The sequence below is a fragment of the Pongo pygmaeus genome, chromosome 5 (assembly GCF_028885625.2).
Source record: "Pongo pygmaeus isolate AG05252 chromosome 5, NHGRI_mPonPyg2-v2.0_pri, whole genome shotgun sequence".
NCBI classification, from domain to species: Eukaryota; Metazoa; Chordata; class Mammalia; order Primates; family Hominidae; genus Pongo; species Pongo pygmaeus.
In genome coordinates this window covers 159,784,248-159,802,684 of record NC_072378.2, presented here as the reverse complement: position 1 = coordinate 159,802,684, position 18,437 = coordinate 159,784,248, and the positions used below count along the sequence as shown (strand labels likewise).

Here is an 18,437-nt window from a genome sequence, read left to right as displayed (position 1 = left end):
CAAAGAAATTGTCTTTGTGATCTCTTTGCAGTAGAAAGCATTTGATACATTAAAAATGTGCTATTTGTTATACTGAATATGTCAAGAGAAGATTTCAGTTGAAGACACAGCACACCAATTAACACAACAGTTCTGCTAAGAAAACTCAAGCCTTCTCTGGTTTCAGCAAGATGTTGGAAATCAAAGTCCAATGGTAAAAGGAACACTTCATGTTGAAGAAGACCATATGGCTAGGGAGAGAATCGCTATGAATATTCTGAGGTCTTTCAAAAAAAAGCAGCTATCTTTTTTACTAGCAGACAGTGAAGGAAACTATATATCTAATATGAATAATCATTTATATGTGTGTATATATATATATAATGTCATCGTATCCCATTCATTTTAAACTATATTCCCTTTTCCTGGTTGCAGAGAGGTTGAAAAATTAATATATAATAACCAGGCCACCACATCTGTGGCTTTCTCTTGGTTACTTAATGTATTCAGTCACAGAACTACAATTTTCATGGCTATATTAACCTACCACTAACTAGAAATGATGTTCACTAGTGGCCTTTTAACATAAAAATATTTTAACCTTATGACCTTATGATTGGTTTGCCTTTTATTGCTGTTGCAAATGAATATAAAAGGCAGAATAGCATAACATCACGGTTTAAGAGAAGATAAGGTGCATTTTGTTATGTATAAATGAGCCAGACATGAAGCAAGTCAGTGTTCAGCAAAGTCTAATGAGGAACTACTAAGTGTGAGGCATTAGACATTGTCCACCACTCTACATAAAGTCCATCCTACAGTGACTCTTCCTGGATCACAGGAGGAACGGTGAGACTCCTCCCAAAGTTGACCCTGTGCATGAACAGAACATCAATGAGAGAAAGCAAAACACAAACAGAGGCAAAGAAAGAAATGGAATCTAGGAAATTTCCAGACACAAGATAAATCACTGAGCAAGTGAGATGTGAGTTCCTGCTGTGTGCACTACACACGAGGCCCTGCTAACATCTGATTTGTGGGAAATGTGTGAGCACACTTGGGATTAACTAGATTGTTATAGAATATTTACCATTCAGCTATTCAGCTACAAAAGAGACGAGCATTCATGGAAGTCAGAAAATAAAATCTTTAAATACATGTCTTTTCAGGGCCAGAAAAACCCCATCTCTCATATATAACGACAAATAAATAAGCAAAAGTACCTCGATGCAACAACTTTCTTCTGTTTTTCCAGAACAGGATCCACCCAGGACACAAGCACAGACTGAGATGACATAACCCGGACGCTGATGTCGTCAGGTACATCCAATTCGTCCTCTTCTGAAATGACAATGAGACCCAGAGAAAGGCTTTCTCTCACAACAGGTTCTGCTCTGAGTTCCTCAGTCCTTGACAGGCTATTATTCACCCTGCATAAGTTTTAGATTGCTTGTGTGTAAGGTAGACAAAATGAAATTGATAGAAAGGTAAACAATTATTTGATTGGTCAGTGTAGAAAAACAAAAATCTCCATCTTGCATTTCTTAAACACAGGCTAAGAAATGAGCATTTTGGCCAGGTGCGGTGGCTCACGCCTGTAATCCCAGCACTTTGGGAGGCCGAGGCGGGCGGATCACGAGGTCAGGAGATCAAGACCATCCTGCCTAACACAGTGAAACCCCGTCTCTACTAAAAAATACAAAAAATTAGCCGGGCATGGTGGCAGGCGCCTGTAGTCCCAGCTACTCAGGAGGCTGAGGCAGGAGAATGGCGTGAATCCGGGAGGCGGAGTTTGCAGTGAGCCGAAATTGTGCCATTGCACTCCAGCCTGGGCGACAGAGCAAAAACTCCGTCTCAAAAAAAAAAAAACAAAAAATGAGTATTTCACTTTAAAAGCTGCCCAACCCAATCGACATATAAAACAGTACAAAGGGGATGCTTTGCCTGGGTGAAAGATGGTCCAAGTAACTCAGTGCTTTCTCAATATACACTGTAAGTTTCTGGAAAATAATAACATTTTCATGAGAAGCAAAAGTTTAGGAGAAGGAAAGCTCAACTCACATTTCCTTGATGATCATGGCATGAAATGAAAATTCTGGTTCAAACAACCACAAGATTCACATTGGGTTTGATGTCCTCACATTTTAGAAGGTGTGAGTCCAAGACAGATTAAAACATGTTCAGATATGAACTAGAAGTCAGTTTGCCAATTTCTTACAGAGATTTATCTTTGTTACCAATAGAACATATCACAGTCACAAAGCTTATAGTCTTAGTTCAAAAGACTCACAAGATGTCTTCAATATTACTCTGTAATCTCTTGGGTTTTTTGTTTGTTTTAGTTTTTTGTTTCATTTTTTCTTCTCACTTTTCAGGGAACGTGTTTCAAAAGGATGTGGATTTTACCACCAGCAGGCGAAGGTGAAAATATTTAGCCTGCTAGAAAAGTGATATAGGGACTTATCCTATGGCAGCAATTCATCAATAATAAGAGTGAAACATTGTATTTGTGGAACTTCATACAATGTAAAACAGTATAACTTTCATTTTATGTTGTGAACTCATGAAAATAATTATGTCGTAGATTGCCTCTTTAAATTAAGATATGTGGTCCAGAAAAGGTACCTGTCATTTGTTAATGTATCAGGAATATAGAAAATGCCTGTGAAGGGACGTGGGAAATGTAACCATGTGGACAATGATCAGGCTCTCAGCAAACCACTATGATGCTTTTTCTGAGGATTCTCAATGCCATTTTAATGCAAATATAGCTGAAATAACATGTGTGTACTTATCTTGCATGCACCACCTCCCGCCTGCTCTTCCTTCTCTCTCACGTCGTTCAGTGCATCACCCAGGGCAATTTAGGCTTGGGTCACACTGCACCTTTACTGGAACGAACGCTTGGCTGCTCCTATCTCAGCAAATCTACTGCACAGTGAAGTGGCTCAAAATAAACAGTGAAATGTATTCCATCACAAAAGCACTCTAGCCTTTGCGTATAAAAGCAGCACGCTTACACCCAAAATGTGACCACGTTTGCCCTGTTATTTCTTTTAGCCTCAATAAAATTCATGTAACTCATCATTCAGCCAGCATCATTTGGAAACAACATAGCATTCATACCAGACTATGGTTTGATCAAATGCATCCTGAGAAACATACCTGAAATCTTTCGCTTTGTTAGGGCAGCCCTGTAGACTGGTTGGCTCCGGCCCTGAGAGTTCATGGACTGCAGGGAGACCACATACACGGATTCCGAGGCTGTGGACCAGGGAGTGAGGGATGAGATTCTGACTTCCATTTCTCAGGAACACACATCCCCTGGGGCTGGAGGGGGGGGTTCTGAATTCCTCCTCCCCTTCCCCTTTTTCCATTTCCTCTTTCTGGGGGCATTCCCACTTCTTGAGGACCATGAAGGGCGAGCCCAAGAACTGCAGGAATTAAACTCAAAAAGAACACTATTATGTTAGAAAATAGGGAACTGATTTTTACCAGTAATTCCTGAAAAATAGGTTTCTACCTCATCAGCATCAAAAAGAGATAAACAAAAACAAAATCATCAAAAAGAGATAAATGTTTAAAAAAGAAAAGAATAACACGTTTACCCACATAATTCCCCCAATTTCTTTCTACTTCCAAAATTTAGAAGAGGAGGTTACTCTGTTTTTAATCTGTCACCAGAAAGAAAGAAAAGAAAAGAATAGCCAATGTGCAACATGAGTAGCCCAGGTCTTTCTTTCCCTGTGGAATGCTGTGCCCTTCAGAACTAAAATCCTCAAAACAGAGTCTCTGAAGATTTGCTAACAGCAAATGGAAGACTTTAAATGTACCCCTTATTTCTGGATGGTTCTTTCAGTCAGTTCTTGCCCGCACCCTCCGAGGGTCCCACTAGCATGCAACTTAGCCTGAATTTGAAAATTGAACAGTTGGTCCTTGAACAACACAGGTTTGAACTGTGCAGATCCACGTTATCCGTGGATTCTTTTCAACCAGATGCAGATAAGATTGTATTCCAGAGGTGCCAAACCCATGCACAGAGAGGGCCAGCCTTTACTGTATGTGGATTCTGCAGGGTCTTGAGTCTGCATGGATTTGGGTATACTCAGGGAATGCTGGAGCCAATCCAGTGTATACCAGGGGTCATTGTATTTGGAGAAAAAAATGCAATGATGGAACAAAACTTGTCCTCTCGATTACTATGGAATCATAAAGTCTGAGACCCAGGTAAAACCTTTTTTATTTTTTATCTGACCTTCTTATCTTACAAATAAGAACATAAAGCCCTAACAATTGAGTGACTTGCCCAGGTCACACACTTAATAACTTACAGTCTATCCTGAATCCAAAATTGCTAATGCCTTACTCCAGACTCTCTGACCAAGGCTTCTGTTGCAGCTTTAATCATTTCAAGAATAAAAATGAGGCAATCTGGCCTATTTCTAGTGACAATAGTTATAATATCAGGTAGGACCTAAGTAAGTTAACAGACGTGACACTAAGATCCTAAGGGGAGCTGAGAGCACACACTCTCCTTCAGGCACTGCACGTGTTCAGATGGCAGCAGGAAATAGCTCTTTTGTCTTTACAAGCATGTTGTGCTAAACATGAAAGAAGACTTGTGTTCAAAATTCTCACACAGAGGGACTGTTTATGGAGAGTGAGCTGCTGTAGAAGAATCAGAGGTTTCAAGGGAAGAGGACAATATTTGACAGCCTGCTCTCTCCAGAGAGAAAGCGGGTGATACTCTAGCCATAAATGAGTAAATTATTTACATGGAGGCACTCGGCACTCACCTCTTATTCTACCAGAAAATTTTAAAATGTGTGTTTTGTAAAAGGGAGGGAATAGTTTGTAACACTTGAATGCACAGAACATCAAACTAAGCTTCTATATGGAGGAGTCACTTCAGATCTGTTCATTACTCGGTGCTATTGACGACTGAATCTCATCAGAAGTATCAAACAAACAAAAATGGCCATTCAACCTCACAGTCCAGGGACGCATGCAAGTAACTAAATGTGGAAAGCAGTGTCCCATCATTTCTCAAGAACCACCAAGAAACGAATAATTTCCCACAACTGAAATTTGTATATGCCTTCAATGTATTTCTTAAAGTTCTGAGATTTTTTTTTAATGCCCAGATTTCTTGATTTGCTGCACTCTTGAAACTAAACTTGGCCCAAGGTTATCATTAAGAAAAAGTGACAGCTCTCCCCTGTGCTAAGTTTCTCACGCGCACTTCTTCATTGAGTCTTAACAAAGCCCCGCGCAGAAGCTACTGTTGTTGTCTTCACTTCACAGACAAGGAAACAGGCACACCCAGGCTTGTGGGCACCAAAGCCTGGCTCTCAATAACTGCAGATGAGGAGGTGCGGGTGCAGAGCTGAACAGGCCACAGCCACCCAGCAAGCTGTCTCTTCCTCATAGAGATTTGACGAATATGCAATGGTGTCAAGATGACCTCTTTCTGTGCCCCTGATTTTTGAATAAAGAGGGGAAATGGCCGGGTGAGGTGGCTCACACCTGCAATCCCCAGCATTTTGAGAGGCCAAGGTGGGTTGATCATTTGAGGTCAAGAGTTCGAGGCCAGCCTGGCCAACATGGTGAAACCCCGCCCCTACTAAAAATACTGAAATTAGCTGGGCATGGTGGCAGGTGCCTGTAGTCATAACTACTTGGGAGAGTGAGGCAGGAGAATCGCTTAAACCCGAGAGGGGGAGGTTGCAGTGAGCTGAGATTATGCCACTGCACTCCAGCCTGGGTGACAGGCAAGACCCTGTCACAAAAAAAAAAAAAGAGGGGAAATGAAATTCCCAGAATGGCCCCAACATCATCAGCCCAGCGACCCCAGGAACCCCCAGTCAGTGCCGCCACATTTGCCCACATCCCGACCTCAAGTGTGTAATGGATGCAGCACAAATGCCCTCCCCCACTCCCACAGCTCCTTGGTGACTTGTAGAGGAAGTCCCTTGCTCCCTCTCAGCTCCCCATCCTGCAGCCTCCTCTCCCCTGACAGTTCCAGGGCCCCTCCGGCTGCAAGTCTTTGCCCAAATGCCACCTTCTCTGTGGAGCCTCCTTGGACAGTCAGTTAAACACTGGTGCCTCCCTGGGATCGCGTCTGATGCATGAGATGTCCAGTAAGACGTGTTTAGTGACAGAGAGTGGCTCGGAGAGTGGCACTCCGCTGCAGGACATAAGGCCCACCCCTCAAGGTTCCTTAGCATGTGACCACTCTCTGTAGTACCAAGGGCTCTGTGGCCTCTCTGGTATAAACGGCTTGAAAATCTCATGCAGGATAAGTGGGTAGACAGGCTTCCCATGACACGGCAGGTCCATTCCAACACCGCAAGGAGAATCCACTTCAGCCCCATCCTGCACCCGCTTTTACCCGCGATGGGGCAAGCTTCCAGGAGCCCTCCTCCTCACGGTGACCTCTTACATCATTCACGGTAGCAAGTCTAGTGCTTTATATGTGTGAAAATTTAAGAGCTAACTCATTTTACCAGAAGCCCAAGAGGCTGTCCGGTCCACCCAGGTGGGGACCGGAGCCCACCCCGATCTCAGGTCCAATATTTGCTTACGTTCAGGCAGCAAAAAACACCCTTCCACTATGTTCGGGTGAGCCAGCAGTTCACTACTGAAGAAATAAAAACAACAACAACAACAGATCCAGCCAGTTGAAGCACTTGTTGATGCTAAGTGACACTTTAGTGTGTGCCGTTCCCGAAAGGCTCAGAACAAAGCAAGCTGTCCGTTGCAACAAAGCTCCCCTGCAGCAGCGGAGATGCAAAACCAGGGACTCTATTTCCCTGCTGATATGCCGGGCAGAATTTGGTCCGCATCACCAAAGTAGAGCCGGCTTACCTGTGTAGGGGTGGCTCAGGAAGGAATGACTGAAGGGTATACAAATTACTCTGTGGCTTCAGGGGGTTGAGTCTCTAATTCGAGGTCTTGCTGCTAATACTAAAGTCATGCTTGGCAAAGCACATCACTCTAGAGTTTCTCCTTTTGCTTCCTGCATTCCCTTGACATTTCACGTGCCGCTGCAACAGAGGGGTGGCTGGTCTCCTTTTTGCTTAAATAGGTCTGGAGGCCGTACGCTGGGCTGGCTGTGACGCTGCGCCTGGCTCTCTCCGCTGCCTATGCCACCGTGTGGAGACCATGTAAACACACAAAATGCCATGCGGTCAGCCCGTGCCTGGAACACCCACCAGGCAGCAGAGCTCCTCCAAGACAGTCTTCAGCAGGTGGCTGAACAGCGACAAACAGAACAGGGACGTCCTAGGCTGTATCAGGGAAGGGATCTGATGTGACCATCCACCCAATGTCTCCACCAGATCAAATCCAAACTGCTGATACGCGGGGTAGAATTTGGTCCGCATCACACAAAGTAGAGTCAGCTTACCTGGACCCAGGGGGCTGGCCTCGGAGGTCCTGAAGAGCGCAGAGCGGCTCATCCAGCCTCCGAAATGCATGGCTGTGCCTTCCGCAGTTAGGAGCTCTCAGAGCGCCCAGGAGTGTGGGCTCGCCGGGCTTCCATCCAAGCAAGTGCTCTGTTTCCGCGCCCGCCTTGGCTGTTTCCTGAGCCGGTTTCTCTCTGTGCAGGCCGGCATCTCTCTTCCTAGGCAACTCTCCCCTTTCCTCCTTTACCACGCCCTTGTCTGGTCTCATCCGTCTCAGTCTCACTGCCCATCCCCCTCCTTGTCTGAAGGATTTTACCTTTTAAGACTAAGTAGGCGCCACGCAATGGGTGCCAGGCTGCCTTCTCAGCAGCGCATCCCCACATAGCACACGCACCTTCCCCACCGCTCCCACCTCCAGCCTCCACACCACGGGGCAGGAAGCTGAAACGCTGCCTACAGGCAAGGGAAGAGACCAGGTAAGGGAAGAGGTCCCTCCAGGTAAGAGAAGAGATCCCTCCAGGTAAGGGAAGAGAGGCTGGGTCTTACTGGAGTCTTCCAGAAGGCCCAATAAATCACATCCTTTTCCTTGCTTGAGTACTGACCTGATTAGGAAATGCCAGAACAGTCATTTGTGGGGGCCGAAAGCCTTATGACAGTAAGTAAGAAGCAAGCTGGAGAACATAGGGCAAGTATACTTTACACGGAACCCAGAACTAGGCTCTCTGCTCAAGCAGCCCTGGGCCCTGCGTGTGCTCTCTGTGGCCCGGCTTCCCCACGAGGGGCAGAGATGAAAGGGCCCAACCATGCTTACCCCATGCTCCTTCCAACTCACCAATGAGAGAGGCAGGGAGCAGGGGGTGAGAGGGCTCTTGGCACTATCTCCACAGGCAGGAAGCATCAGGCCGAAGGGATAAGTCGACAAGTCGTGCCTCTCAGAGAGCCAAGCCTATGTCAGCTATCCAGGCTTATGGATGAATAAGGCCTGCAGGGATCAGGACTCCCTCCAGGCCAGAACGAGCACATAATCTCTTCCAGTCACAGCAAAGGTTCCCAACAGCATTCCCTGGCCAGTGCTTCCTTTGCCCAATAAGGGGCTGGACAAAAGGGAGGATGGCCTGTGTGATGGTTAATACTGAGTGTCAACTTGATTGGATTAAAGGATACAAAGTATTGGCCTGGTGCAGTGGCTCACACCTGTAATCCCAGCACTTTGGGAGGCTGAGGTGGGTGGATCATCTGAATTCAGGAGTTCGAAACCAGCCTGGCCAACATGGTGAAACCCCGTGTCTACTAAAAATACAAAAATCAGCTGGGTGTGGTGGCACGTGCCTGTAATCCCAGCTACTCAGGAGGCTGAGGCAGGAGAATCGCCTGAACCCGGGAGGCGGAGGTTGCAGTGGGCCAAGATCGCACCACTGCACTCCAGCCTGGGAGACAAAGCAAGACTTCGTCTCAACAAAAAAAAAAGATACAATGTATTGACCCTGGGTATGTCTGTGAGGGTGTTGCCAAAGGAGATTAACATTTAAGTCAGTGGGCTGGGAAAGGCAGACCCACCCTCAATCTGGGTGGGAACAATCTAATCAACTGCCAGCCCAGCTAGAATATAAACAGGCAGAAAAATGTGAAAAGAGAGACTGGCCTAGTGTCCCAGCCTACATCCTTCTCCTGTGCTGGATGCTTCCTGCCCTCAAACATCGGACCCCAAGTTCTTCAGTTTTGGAACCTGGACTGACTCTCCTTACTCCTCAGCCTGCAGATGGCCTATTGTGGGACCCTGTGATTGTGTGAGTTAATACTTAATAAACTCCCCTTTATATATGTGTGTGTATTCCATTAGTTCTGTCCCTCTAGAGAACCCTAATAAAGCCTGACTTGCAGTTTCACTGAGCTACCATGACTCATCTTAATGGGACCCAAGGCCCAGTGTCCTAGGATTCTAAGACAAAGCTTCAAAGAACAAAATGACAAAAACAGCCAAGATGACAAGATTAGCCCTACTCTCAAGTCCAGGAAAATGGCCTGACTGAAGGAGTCTGTGCTGTCAGATCAGGAAGCAACTGACAGGCACTAGGAAGGCAGCCTGGGGCTGCCACTAACAAAAGGTTAAAATGATGGCATCCAGGATGGAGATGGAAGAAACAGTAGAGATTCAAATCATTGTAACACCTGGCAAGTGGACATTACAACTAAAATATAATGCTGTGTCATGAATGAGCTTCTAAATATTGAAATGATCCCAAAGACCATGGAAACATTGAATACCAATGAATATGAAACTCACCTAGCTTTTTAATTTCGTGTGTCCGTTCATCTCTTGTCAGTGGAACATAATTCATCTTCCGGCCACTCTCCCCGTAGCCCAGGAGAAAACCCCGTGATCTGCGTGGACTCTTGGCTCCAGACAGGCGTGGTGCCTTCCACGCAACGGACAGCCTGTCATCTGAGGACCGGACACGCACACGCAAGGGCTTGTTGGGCACTTCCTTTTCTTAAAGAGGGCAGGACACAAAAGTGGTTAGACAGTAGACCACTTAGAGTTTGCCATCACGCACATGAGGTCTCCAGACCCTGAGCCTCAACAATTAGCTGCTGAGCTTCAAACATGCATTTCTTGGTAACTAATTCTAGTAAGGACATTTTTCCCCCAAGGGTATCAATACTCTATCCACATATTCCTTCCCACATTTCATACCAAAAGGTCTCAAGAAATTAAAATAAAACATTCCATGTTGTGAGACTGCCCGCCAGAAATCTTGGATGTTTTACAGTGTCCCTTTTTATCTATTTCCTTTTGTCCCCTTTAGGCCAAAACTATATATTCTCTGGCAAGAGCTAAAGGTCAGTAGCAAAATATAGCAGAGAGAAATTATGCGCTATTTACAACTCTCCTCCAGAAAGCTTTTTCACTGTAATGTTGAAAAGACGGGCTTTCCTTGCCTTCACAATGAATCCTTAACTGATTTCTATTTTGGGTCCTAATTTTTCTTCCATGTCTAAGCCTTGCTCCTCCAGACAAAGCCTGGCCATGCTACACCATCGTTGCTATCCTCTGTGTCTGTTGTTTTTTTTACTTGTTACATTAATCAATTTTGAGAAATCTGTTGCTAAGCCAGTTAATCTCAAGAAATGCCCTCACTGTAAACTTTCCCAAAGCAGTGTATCCTGGTGGTCAATACTTAGTGTTTAAAATTTTGCTTGTATATCAACTAAGAGCTGGTATGTTTGGAAACAAGGGTTATGGATCATGTGACTGCCACTAACCACATTGTAAGCCCTCATTTGGGGATCCAGTTAGGCTAAGGAGCACCTCTTTAATTGTGTAAGGCAGTTAGTTCCCAAGCATTCTTCCTGCATATATACATTAACCCCATCACCAATTCTGACTAATTTTATTAGACTTGAAAATTCCCAGCTAGGCTAACATTTCAACACTAAGACATAAAAACAAAATCTAATATCATGATTTAGCATGCGCTTCAAGAACACATAAATCGGTAGCCTTTGGAGATGCTGAAATGGCAGACACCTGGTTCCAACGTCCTGAATCTAACCAAAAGGAATATCCACTTGTAGATTAGCTGGAGCTACCCAACCAGTCACTGGGCACCCCATTCCTATAGGCTACTAAGAGAACACCATGGCATGTTCAACAAATACTTTCCCCAATAATCAAGGTAGTAATTTTTTTAAAGTTTTTGTTTGTTGGTTTTTAGTCCAAAAGTATAGTCCAGTAAAATGAGCAGATCTACTGAGAACACACACGCGGGTCTTATGTGAGTCAGCTGAAACACAAATCATTGAGCAAAGACAGCATCCTCTGCCCTAAGCTCTGCTCCAGTCCTGAGACCTTCCCAGCCATGTGTGTGGGGATGGAAACTGATACTGGGGGTCACAGTGTCCCTGCTGGGCCCTGGGGAGGATGGCAGGTCTCTGTTCCAGGACAAACCAATTCTGACTCGGCAGTCCCTGACACTCAACAGTAATAAGCTGCAATAAAAATTATTTTAAAGGCCTTTGAAATTTCCTGAGGGGCAGGGTCCCTGAGGAGTCAGGAGTGAAGTTCCAAGGACAAGGAGCCTGGTCACAGATGGCACAAGCTTGTTGCCTGCAGTGTCTGCCGGTGGCTCTGTCCTGCACCATGCCAGGTTCACTAAGCATGAGCCACACACCCCAACAGCAGGGACAACAGCTTCCTGCTCACTGCACACGCTTCCCCCTTCCAGGCTCTGGCCTTGCTGTCCATCCTAGAATGAGACCAGGCCCACTGAACAGCTTTGGGGACAGGGCTGAGGCTGGCTCTTGCAATCCCCCTATTTTATGGAATGTTTCGCTCTGCAGCAAGCTCTCACATAGTTCATCTAGCTGTCCTTAGAACAGCTCCAAGGTAAGTAGGATAGATTCATCACTCCCATGAGAAAACTGTGGCTCACAGAGCGGAAGTAGTAGCTGACAGATGGTCACATGGCTGTTTAGGGCCAGGCAGGGACCTGAGTTCAGCCATTCTGATTCCCAGTTTCATCCCCTTTCCATGATGCCCCTTTCATTTAAGCTCCCCCTTACCCCATGGGCCATCCCACCAACCTCCCAACCTCTTCTAATGAATGTGAAACAAGGGTTTTGAGCCAACAGGCTCCCTTCAGAGTATAAACACATGACTGCCTTGCCCAGTAGACACTACATATAACAAAAAGTATTCTCAGCAGGTAGCAAACAGACAAGAGAAGGACTGTCACCAAAGACCACCCGGGAAGAACTGTTCCCTAGACAACATGGAGCTCGCTGTCTCAGTAATAACTGGAGTGAAGTGAGAATGTCCTCCCCCTAAACACAATTGTCTCTCTTTCAAATCTTTGGGTTTAGAAAAACCAACCCCATCTTTTTTTTCAAGTATTTTGAAAATTTCCTTTCTTTAATACTCTGGGTTATATATACCATCAAACATCTTTTATAGATCATCTGGTAATCCTCTTTTAAACTGATGTGCATATTAAGAAAACTAGCCATATGGTTCAAATTCATTTGCAATTAAACTATTTAAGTGTTTTCTCTGGGCTGTATGTGATAGCCTCACCAAAGCCTTCTGAAATTCTCTAATAAATCTGTGTAAGTCTTTTATCTTGAAAACAGGAAGTCACAACTGCCAAGGGTAATGGAACTCGCATCCACCAGCACTGAATGTACTTCGAACTTGGCTGGACACATTCCCTCAACTGCTGTTGGTACAATGTAATCAGGTGAATTGCACTCAGAACTGGCTGATAACAGAAGACCTGTGGCAACTAATTATATGTCACCCACTTGGCAGGTCCCTGGGTGAAACAATTACCATCCAGATTGCAGTAGGCCTCAGAAACCAGACAGGATTCAAGTATTTCTCCTGATTTGTGCCACCAGCTTTGCAAATTGGCAAATATTCTGAAGTTGTACAGAATCAAAATCTCTTCTTTTTACAAAGAAAAAAAATCTAAAATTCAATATGATGTTTTACCCATTCTGTGCTAGTTAAACTTGGTAGCTTCTGAATTGGGCTTGAAGTCACAGGCTCTGAAGTCAAAGTCTGAATCGAATCTATTACAGGCTATGTGGCTTAGACTTCTCTCTGAACTTCAGTTTCTTCTGTAAAATAGTGCACAGCATATGCGCTTTGTAATATAACCATGTAAAGCATTTGGTGCCATACCTGACATATGCTGTATTAAGCACACTAGTTGTGTTTAATACACACTAGTTGTGTTTAACTGACAAAAATGAAATCCCTTGCTTATTAGATTCACTACCTGAGTGGGTAGCCCCCTTCAGAATGGGAGCCGTGAATGTATTACAGAGCTTACCACCAGGCCTTGCATACAGGAGCACTAAAAAAAAAGTGTTTCAAAGAACCAAATGTGAGCAAAAGAGAGGGCTTATTGCCAAGGACCCTTTACATTGAAAATATTTTCAAATATGGGGTTGCTTATAGCCAGATGAAGAGCGTTATTCATCTTCATCAACATCTAGCAATTATCAGTGACTCGAAATCCCTCTCTTCATTGGTGTAAAAGAATGCATGACCACAGCTGTCTGGTGGCCACTTTCTGTTGGCCCAGGTCTTGCCTGGCAGGACATGCTCACTTCCCAGCAGAATGTGAGGTTTCATTCCATCTACAGCCTTGAAGAGCCGCAATTTGTCTGATTTGTCCCACTGGCCAATCTGACACCCCACTGCGCTGACCACCAGCTTCACAAAGATGGTTCTGATCTCTATCCCCGTGACCTGAAAGAGCAGGCCTGATGCTCACGGGCCTTCAAATACCCACCTCACCCCAGGCAGCTGCTCCACCATCCCCAGCACCAGCCTTCAGTATAACTGTGGACACCAATCTGCACGTGGGGGGTGGGGGTCAGGGGGTGTCCAGCCATTTAGGCCAGAGCCATGGTGCTCAAAGTTCAGTGTGCACCAGAAGCACCTGGCCAGGTGAAAACACACCTGGCCTCCCACCTCCATCAGGACCAGGCCTTCTGCACACTCCCGATGAAGAAGCTTGATAAGGAAGAGGTGAGAAGCCTGAGAGGAAAAAGAAAGAGGGGGCAGGGAAAGGGGAGGGAATGTGTGTCCGGGAGCAGTGAAGGTTGGCTGCTGATAGCCAGATGGAGGCAGGACATCAGCTTTGCTGGCCACACTCTGCATCTGAACTCCCTGACCCCAGCTCATGCCCAGGCCTGGTGCTGCCTGACATCGCCAAAGTGAGCTCCAGCAAACACCTCCCCAGCCTGCATCCACCACAGGCTCATTCTTCCTGTGCAAGTTCTGACACATAACCCTCCTGAAACACCTTCAAATTGATTTACAGTACTCTTCTTCTACATACCCAATATTTGCAATACTTACTGTAAAGTCCCTCCTTAATGCCATATTTTCTCTCCCATAAGCAGCCTCAATACTTATAACAATGTACTGGTTTTCTGTGATATTTGGTTAGGCCCAGCTAGTTAACAATAAGGAGAAAGGGCACTTGACAGACATCCTTGAAGTCACCCAATCACAGCCCATCTGCCGACCAAAGAAGTGAGGCTCAGAAAGGCTAAGGGAACATCTCAAAACCAGACTGCAGGAAGCCGAAGCCAGAATTGGCACCCCATCTGTCGGATCGGTAGCCCTAGCTCTCTCCATAGCACCTCTTGTTGAGAAGCTCATGGTGGTTGCAGAGTTGGTGTCACCAGTAGCCATGTGTGGCATGAGCATCACGCCTTCTCCACAGGAAGGTCCTCTCGGTGCCTCCTAAATCCCACTGGTGAAGGATGTGGTGGGCAGCACCAGGACGCCATGGCAAGATGTGCATGTGCCCCACTTACAGAGAAGCTGGCACAGTTCCCAAGGACCTGACTGCTCTTCAGGGGGAATCAGCGCCATCTGTCCCATCAAGATCTGCTCATTGCACTATTCCTCTTAAATATGTAAGTGTCTAGTGCTCTGGGAAAGACCACTGATGAGGAGTCAAGTATCTGGCCAGCACACTAAAGACAGCAACACCCTGCTTCCTCCAGAGACGCCAGAGAAGCACCCCTCGGCCAACCCCTGCAGTTAGTAACTCTTGCTGCATTTTCAGGGGTTGGAAGAAGAGAAGAGGTCTTAAAAGCAGAAAAAAAAGGATGAAAAAGAGAAAGAAAAAGAAAGAGGACCTTGATCTCCCCTGAGCTAATCAATGCCAATTATTAATGTCATGGATCGTGGAAGCCCAAAGAGCCTTTATAAAGCATTTACACTGACTTTCAAAACAAACCAGACAACATCACCACCTTCAGTTTGAGATTTCTGCTGCCCACAGCAAGCATCCAATTTTTCAGAGACTCTGGCTTCCTGCCTTCCAGGATCCTGCCTGACATCCTGGGTGTCATCAAATCAGGAAGCCCCAGGAAATGCCACTTGATATGGAGTCAAGAAAGGGATGTTGCTGTCAGATGATGGTGCAAGGCTGCCGGTGCAAGGCTGCTGGCATCTGTGCCCCCAAGCGTGATACCCTAAATCCATCAGGACTGTCTCAGGTGCAAAGTAAACTCTTTAAGCCATCCTGGGGCCACTCCATTTCAAAGAATTTGTGTTGTTTGTTTCACAGAAAAAGTGCTGAATCACTCTGTCACTTAACTAAGCTTTCTTCCAACTTCTCACCAAAGTCTATCTAACAGCAGAGAGAATGAACCCCTCCCCAGAAGCCTGGAGCGTGGAAATTCATTCCTAATCTTCATTTTTATCTCAAAATTGCATTTACATTTTGTAGACTACTCCATAATATTTTGGTGTTTGTTTAAAAATTAAAAGTAGGCTGGGCATGGTGGCTCACGGCTGTAATCTCAGCACGTTGGGAGGCCAAGGCAGGCAGATCTCCTGAGGTCGGGAGTTCAGGACCAGCCTGACCAACATGGAGAAACCCCGTCTCTACTAAAAATACAAAATTAGCTGGGCATGGTGGCATGCACCTGTAATCCCAGCTACTCAGGAGGCTGAGGCAGGAGAATCGCTTGATGCCAGGAGGCAGAGGTTGCGGTGAGCCAAGATTGCACCACTGCACTCCAGCCTGGGTGAGAAGCGCGAGACTCTGTCTCAAAAAAAAAAAAAATAAAAATAACATTTCAATGCCTGGCCATCAGGAAAATTCTCCCTGTTGGACATGGTCCATTGACCTTATGCGTTCATGGAATCTTGGTTGTGTCACGTTCTCCCAAGTTCTGGGGACCCCAGTTTGAGAAGCCCTGAGAATCACTGGTATGGCAGTGGCTTCAGGATGTCACCCAAAATGTCAGTCAGTAGCTGACTTTGGTATTGACCCTAGTGGAGTGCTATGAATATCAATAAAAACTACTTTGTGCCGTCAGTTTCATGGTACAGGTCTGAGGTTGTGCTGGGCTGCAGAATGCCAAGTGGCCCTGAGACAGTGGTCATCCCCTGCATTAGTGACAATGAAGAGCTCTACACAGGATGGCCATGAAGCCCTTCCCACGACCACAAGAATTAAGAGGTTCTACAGTTGCTTGCATGGATATGGCTCTCAATTTGTATAGATCATAAGCCTTTTGAGGGGAATCTTTCCCTTATCCTACCACTGTGTAGGCAAGGCTAGATTCTCTGTGACCCATTTGTGGCTGTAGCTTATCTCTAGACCCAGAAGACCAATACCAGTTGCCCTCTTCAGCCATCTCATGATTCTGATGTAGACATCGCTGTGCCATCTGCAACAGCAGCTTGGGGTCAGCCCTACCCTGAGCCCAGCTCACTCACTCCCCATCCCCAGCCCAATCCCCACCAACACAGTGTGGAAGGATCAGGCAGCTTCTCTGGGGGACTGGATATGAAAGTTTCCTCCATCATTGGTGTGAGTGTATAGAGTCATTAGAAGCATCTACTCTAGATCCATCTTGTGGTGCTTTAGTTCTCAGCCATTCCCCTACAGGATTCATGAGGGCCACAGAAAGCAAAGAAAGCAATAATCTTTTTCCAACCTTAATGGCTGGATCCCCACAGTATAACACAGAGATGGCCTCACAGCCTCTAAGCAAAGAGAAGGAGTGTTAAATATTCTAAGGAAAATTTAACACCGGATGTCAGTTCAAAGAGTTTTGATTTGTCGGGGGTTGTTTGTTTTAGTTTAAAGTTCTGTATTTGTTTCCTTTGGGAATAGAATAGTAAGTAATGCAGTTGTTTTCTGGCAATCAAAGACCTTGTTTTGTTGAATAGCTATTGGTTACTTCAACTTTTAACTGTTCTCCAACACACACACACATTGGCTTCACTTGCAAATGAAAGATCCAATTACAATATATGAGTAGGTTGATAACTTTAAAAAGGAAAGTGCTTCCTTTCAGGATTAATATCTGAATTTGCAAGGATCCCACAAAAGCTGCTTCCCCTCTCAGAGGTATCACAGACCCACACCTGCCCTCTTTTTCTCACAGACATCCGGAGAAAAGCCCAGATATCAATCAGAAAGCAGCAACTGAACCCCAAGTTGCTGGCCTCATCAGAAGTATTAGGTTTTGTTAAACTACCATAGGTTCTTCCAGAACTGGAAGGCAAGTCCAGGACTTGAAGGCAAGGGCTTCATGCAAGGCGGCACAGACAGGGACTACCCATCTCCCACCTTCCCAGAGCCCCCGCCCCTCATACTCGGAACAGCTGCTCATCAGCCTCTGAAATAGGCACACGTCCTGGTGTCCTAAGAAAGGGCCTCACCCCCACTGCTTGCGTCTTCACATGAAATGCCTGTGATTTCAGCTCAAAGGTAAGAGAAGGCTGTGCCCAATCAATCCCTTTTCTGGCCAGCTAGCTCCTTCCTGCCTCCCTTCCATGGCATTTCTTCTGGGGTAGGGGGGTGCCAGCAGGGACTCCTGAGGCCTTTGCTTCTCTCCAGGGATATCTGGCTAAATGGAGTCAAACAGCTTCTCACACAAACCTCTGTCTCCCACATTTTTATTACCTAAAGAATGGGCTCTACAATTAGCAAAGTCTAGCTATATTTTAACATGAGAGGCAGCTTTGAAACGAGCACTCGGATAAAGAGATCCAAGCCCTTAAGATGGAAGGGCTCGTTCTGGGGCAGTACTTCCTTGGGAGGGAGTAGTGGGCAGGCCACCCCACAGCCCATGGATCTGGCTGTGCAAACACCTCATCTTCATAGACCAGCCAGCCCAAAGAATTCCACTTTACAGATTCACACTTTTTTTTGCCCAGGCCCTCAAAGTAGCAAAAGGCAAGAAATAGAATCTCTGATTAATGGTAGCACCAATCTGAGTTCAGCAAACTGGCTTGCCCAGACCCCCCCGAATCAACGTTGAACTAGACAGAGATGACCCCAATCTTCTCGCAGGCACCTCTGCAACATCCAAGCCCCAGCTGTTGTCAACACTCTTGTCAATGCCCGCTCCTCTACCAAGCACAGGTATGGGGCAGAAGCAACCGCCAAATGCATTTCCACTGAACAAACGTCTCTTGAGCACCCATTGTGCAATTGCCCCAGGCTCTGGAGATAGGAAGATGAGTAAATCAAAGCACCCTGCCCTTAAGGAGCTCACCTTCCA

General features: G+C 45.9%; 1 protein-coding gene across 5 annotated transcripts in view; it reads right to left on the bottom strand.

Annotated features, from left to right (window-relative positions):
* FNDC1 (fibronectin type III domain containing 1) overlaps positions 1 to 18,437 on the bottom strand; it is a 100,138-nt gene that overhangs the window by 44,657 nt on the left and 37,044 nt on the right. For all 5 annotated transcript variants that reach the window (XM_063666794.1, XM_054493146.2, XM_063666795.1 and 2 more), the window contains 3 exons: positions 9,670 to 9,876; positions 3,145 to 3,243; positions 1,203 to 1,320 (listed from right to left, as the gene is read on the bottom strand). In XM_063666794.1, the coding sequence (XP_063522864.1) occupies positions 1,203 to 1,320; positions 3,145 to 3,243; positions 9,670 to 9,876 (424 nt within the window). The remainder of the gene's footprint in view (positions 1 to 1,202; positions 1,321 to 3,144; positions 3,244 to 9,669; positions 9,877 to 18,437) is intronic.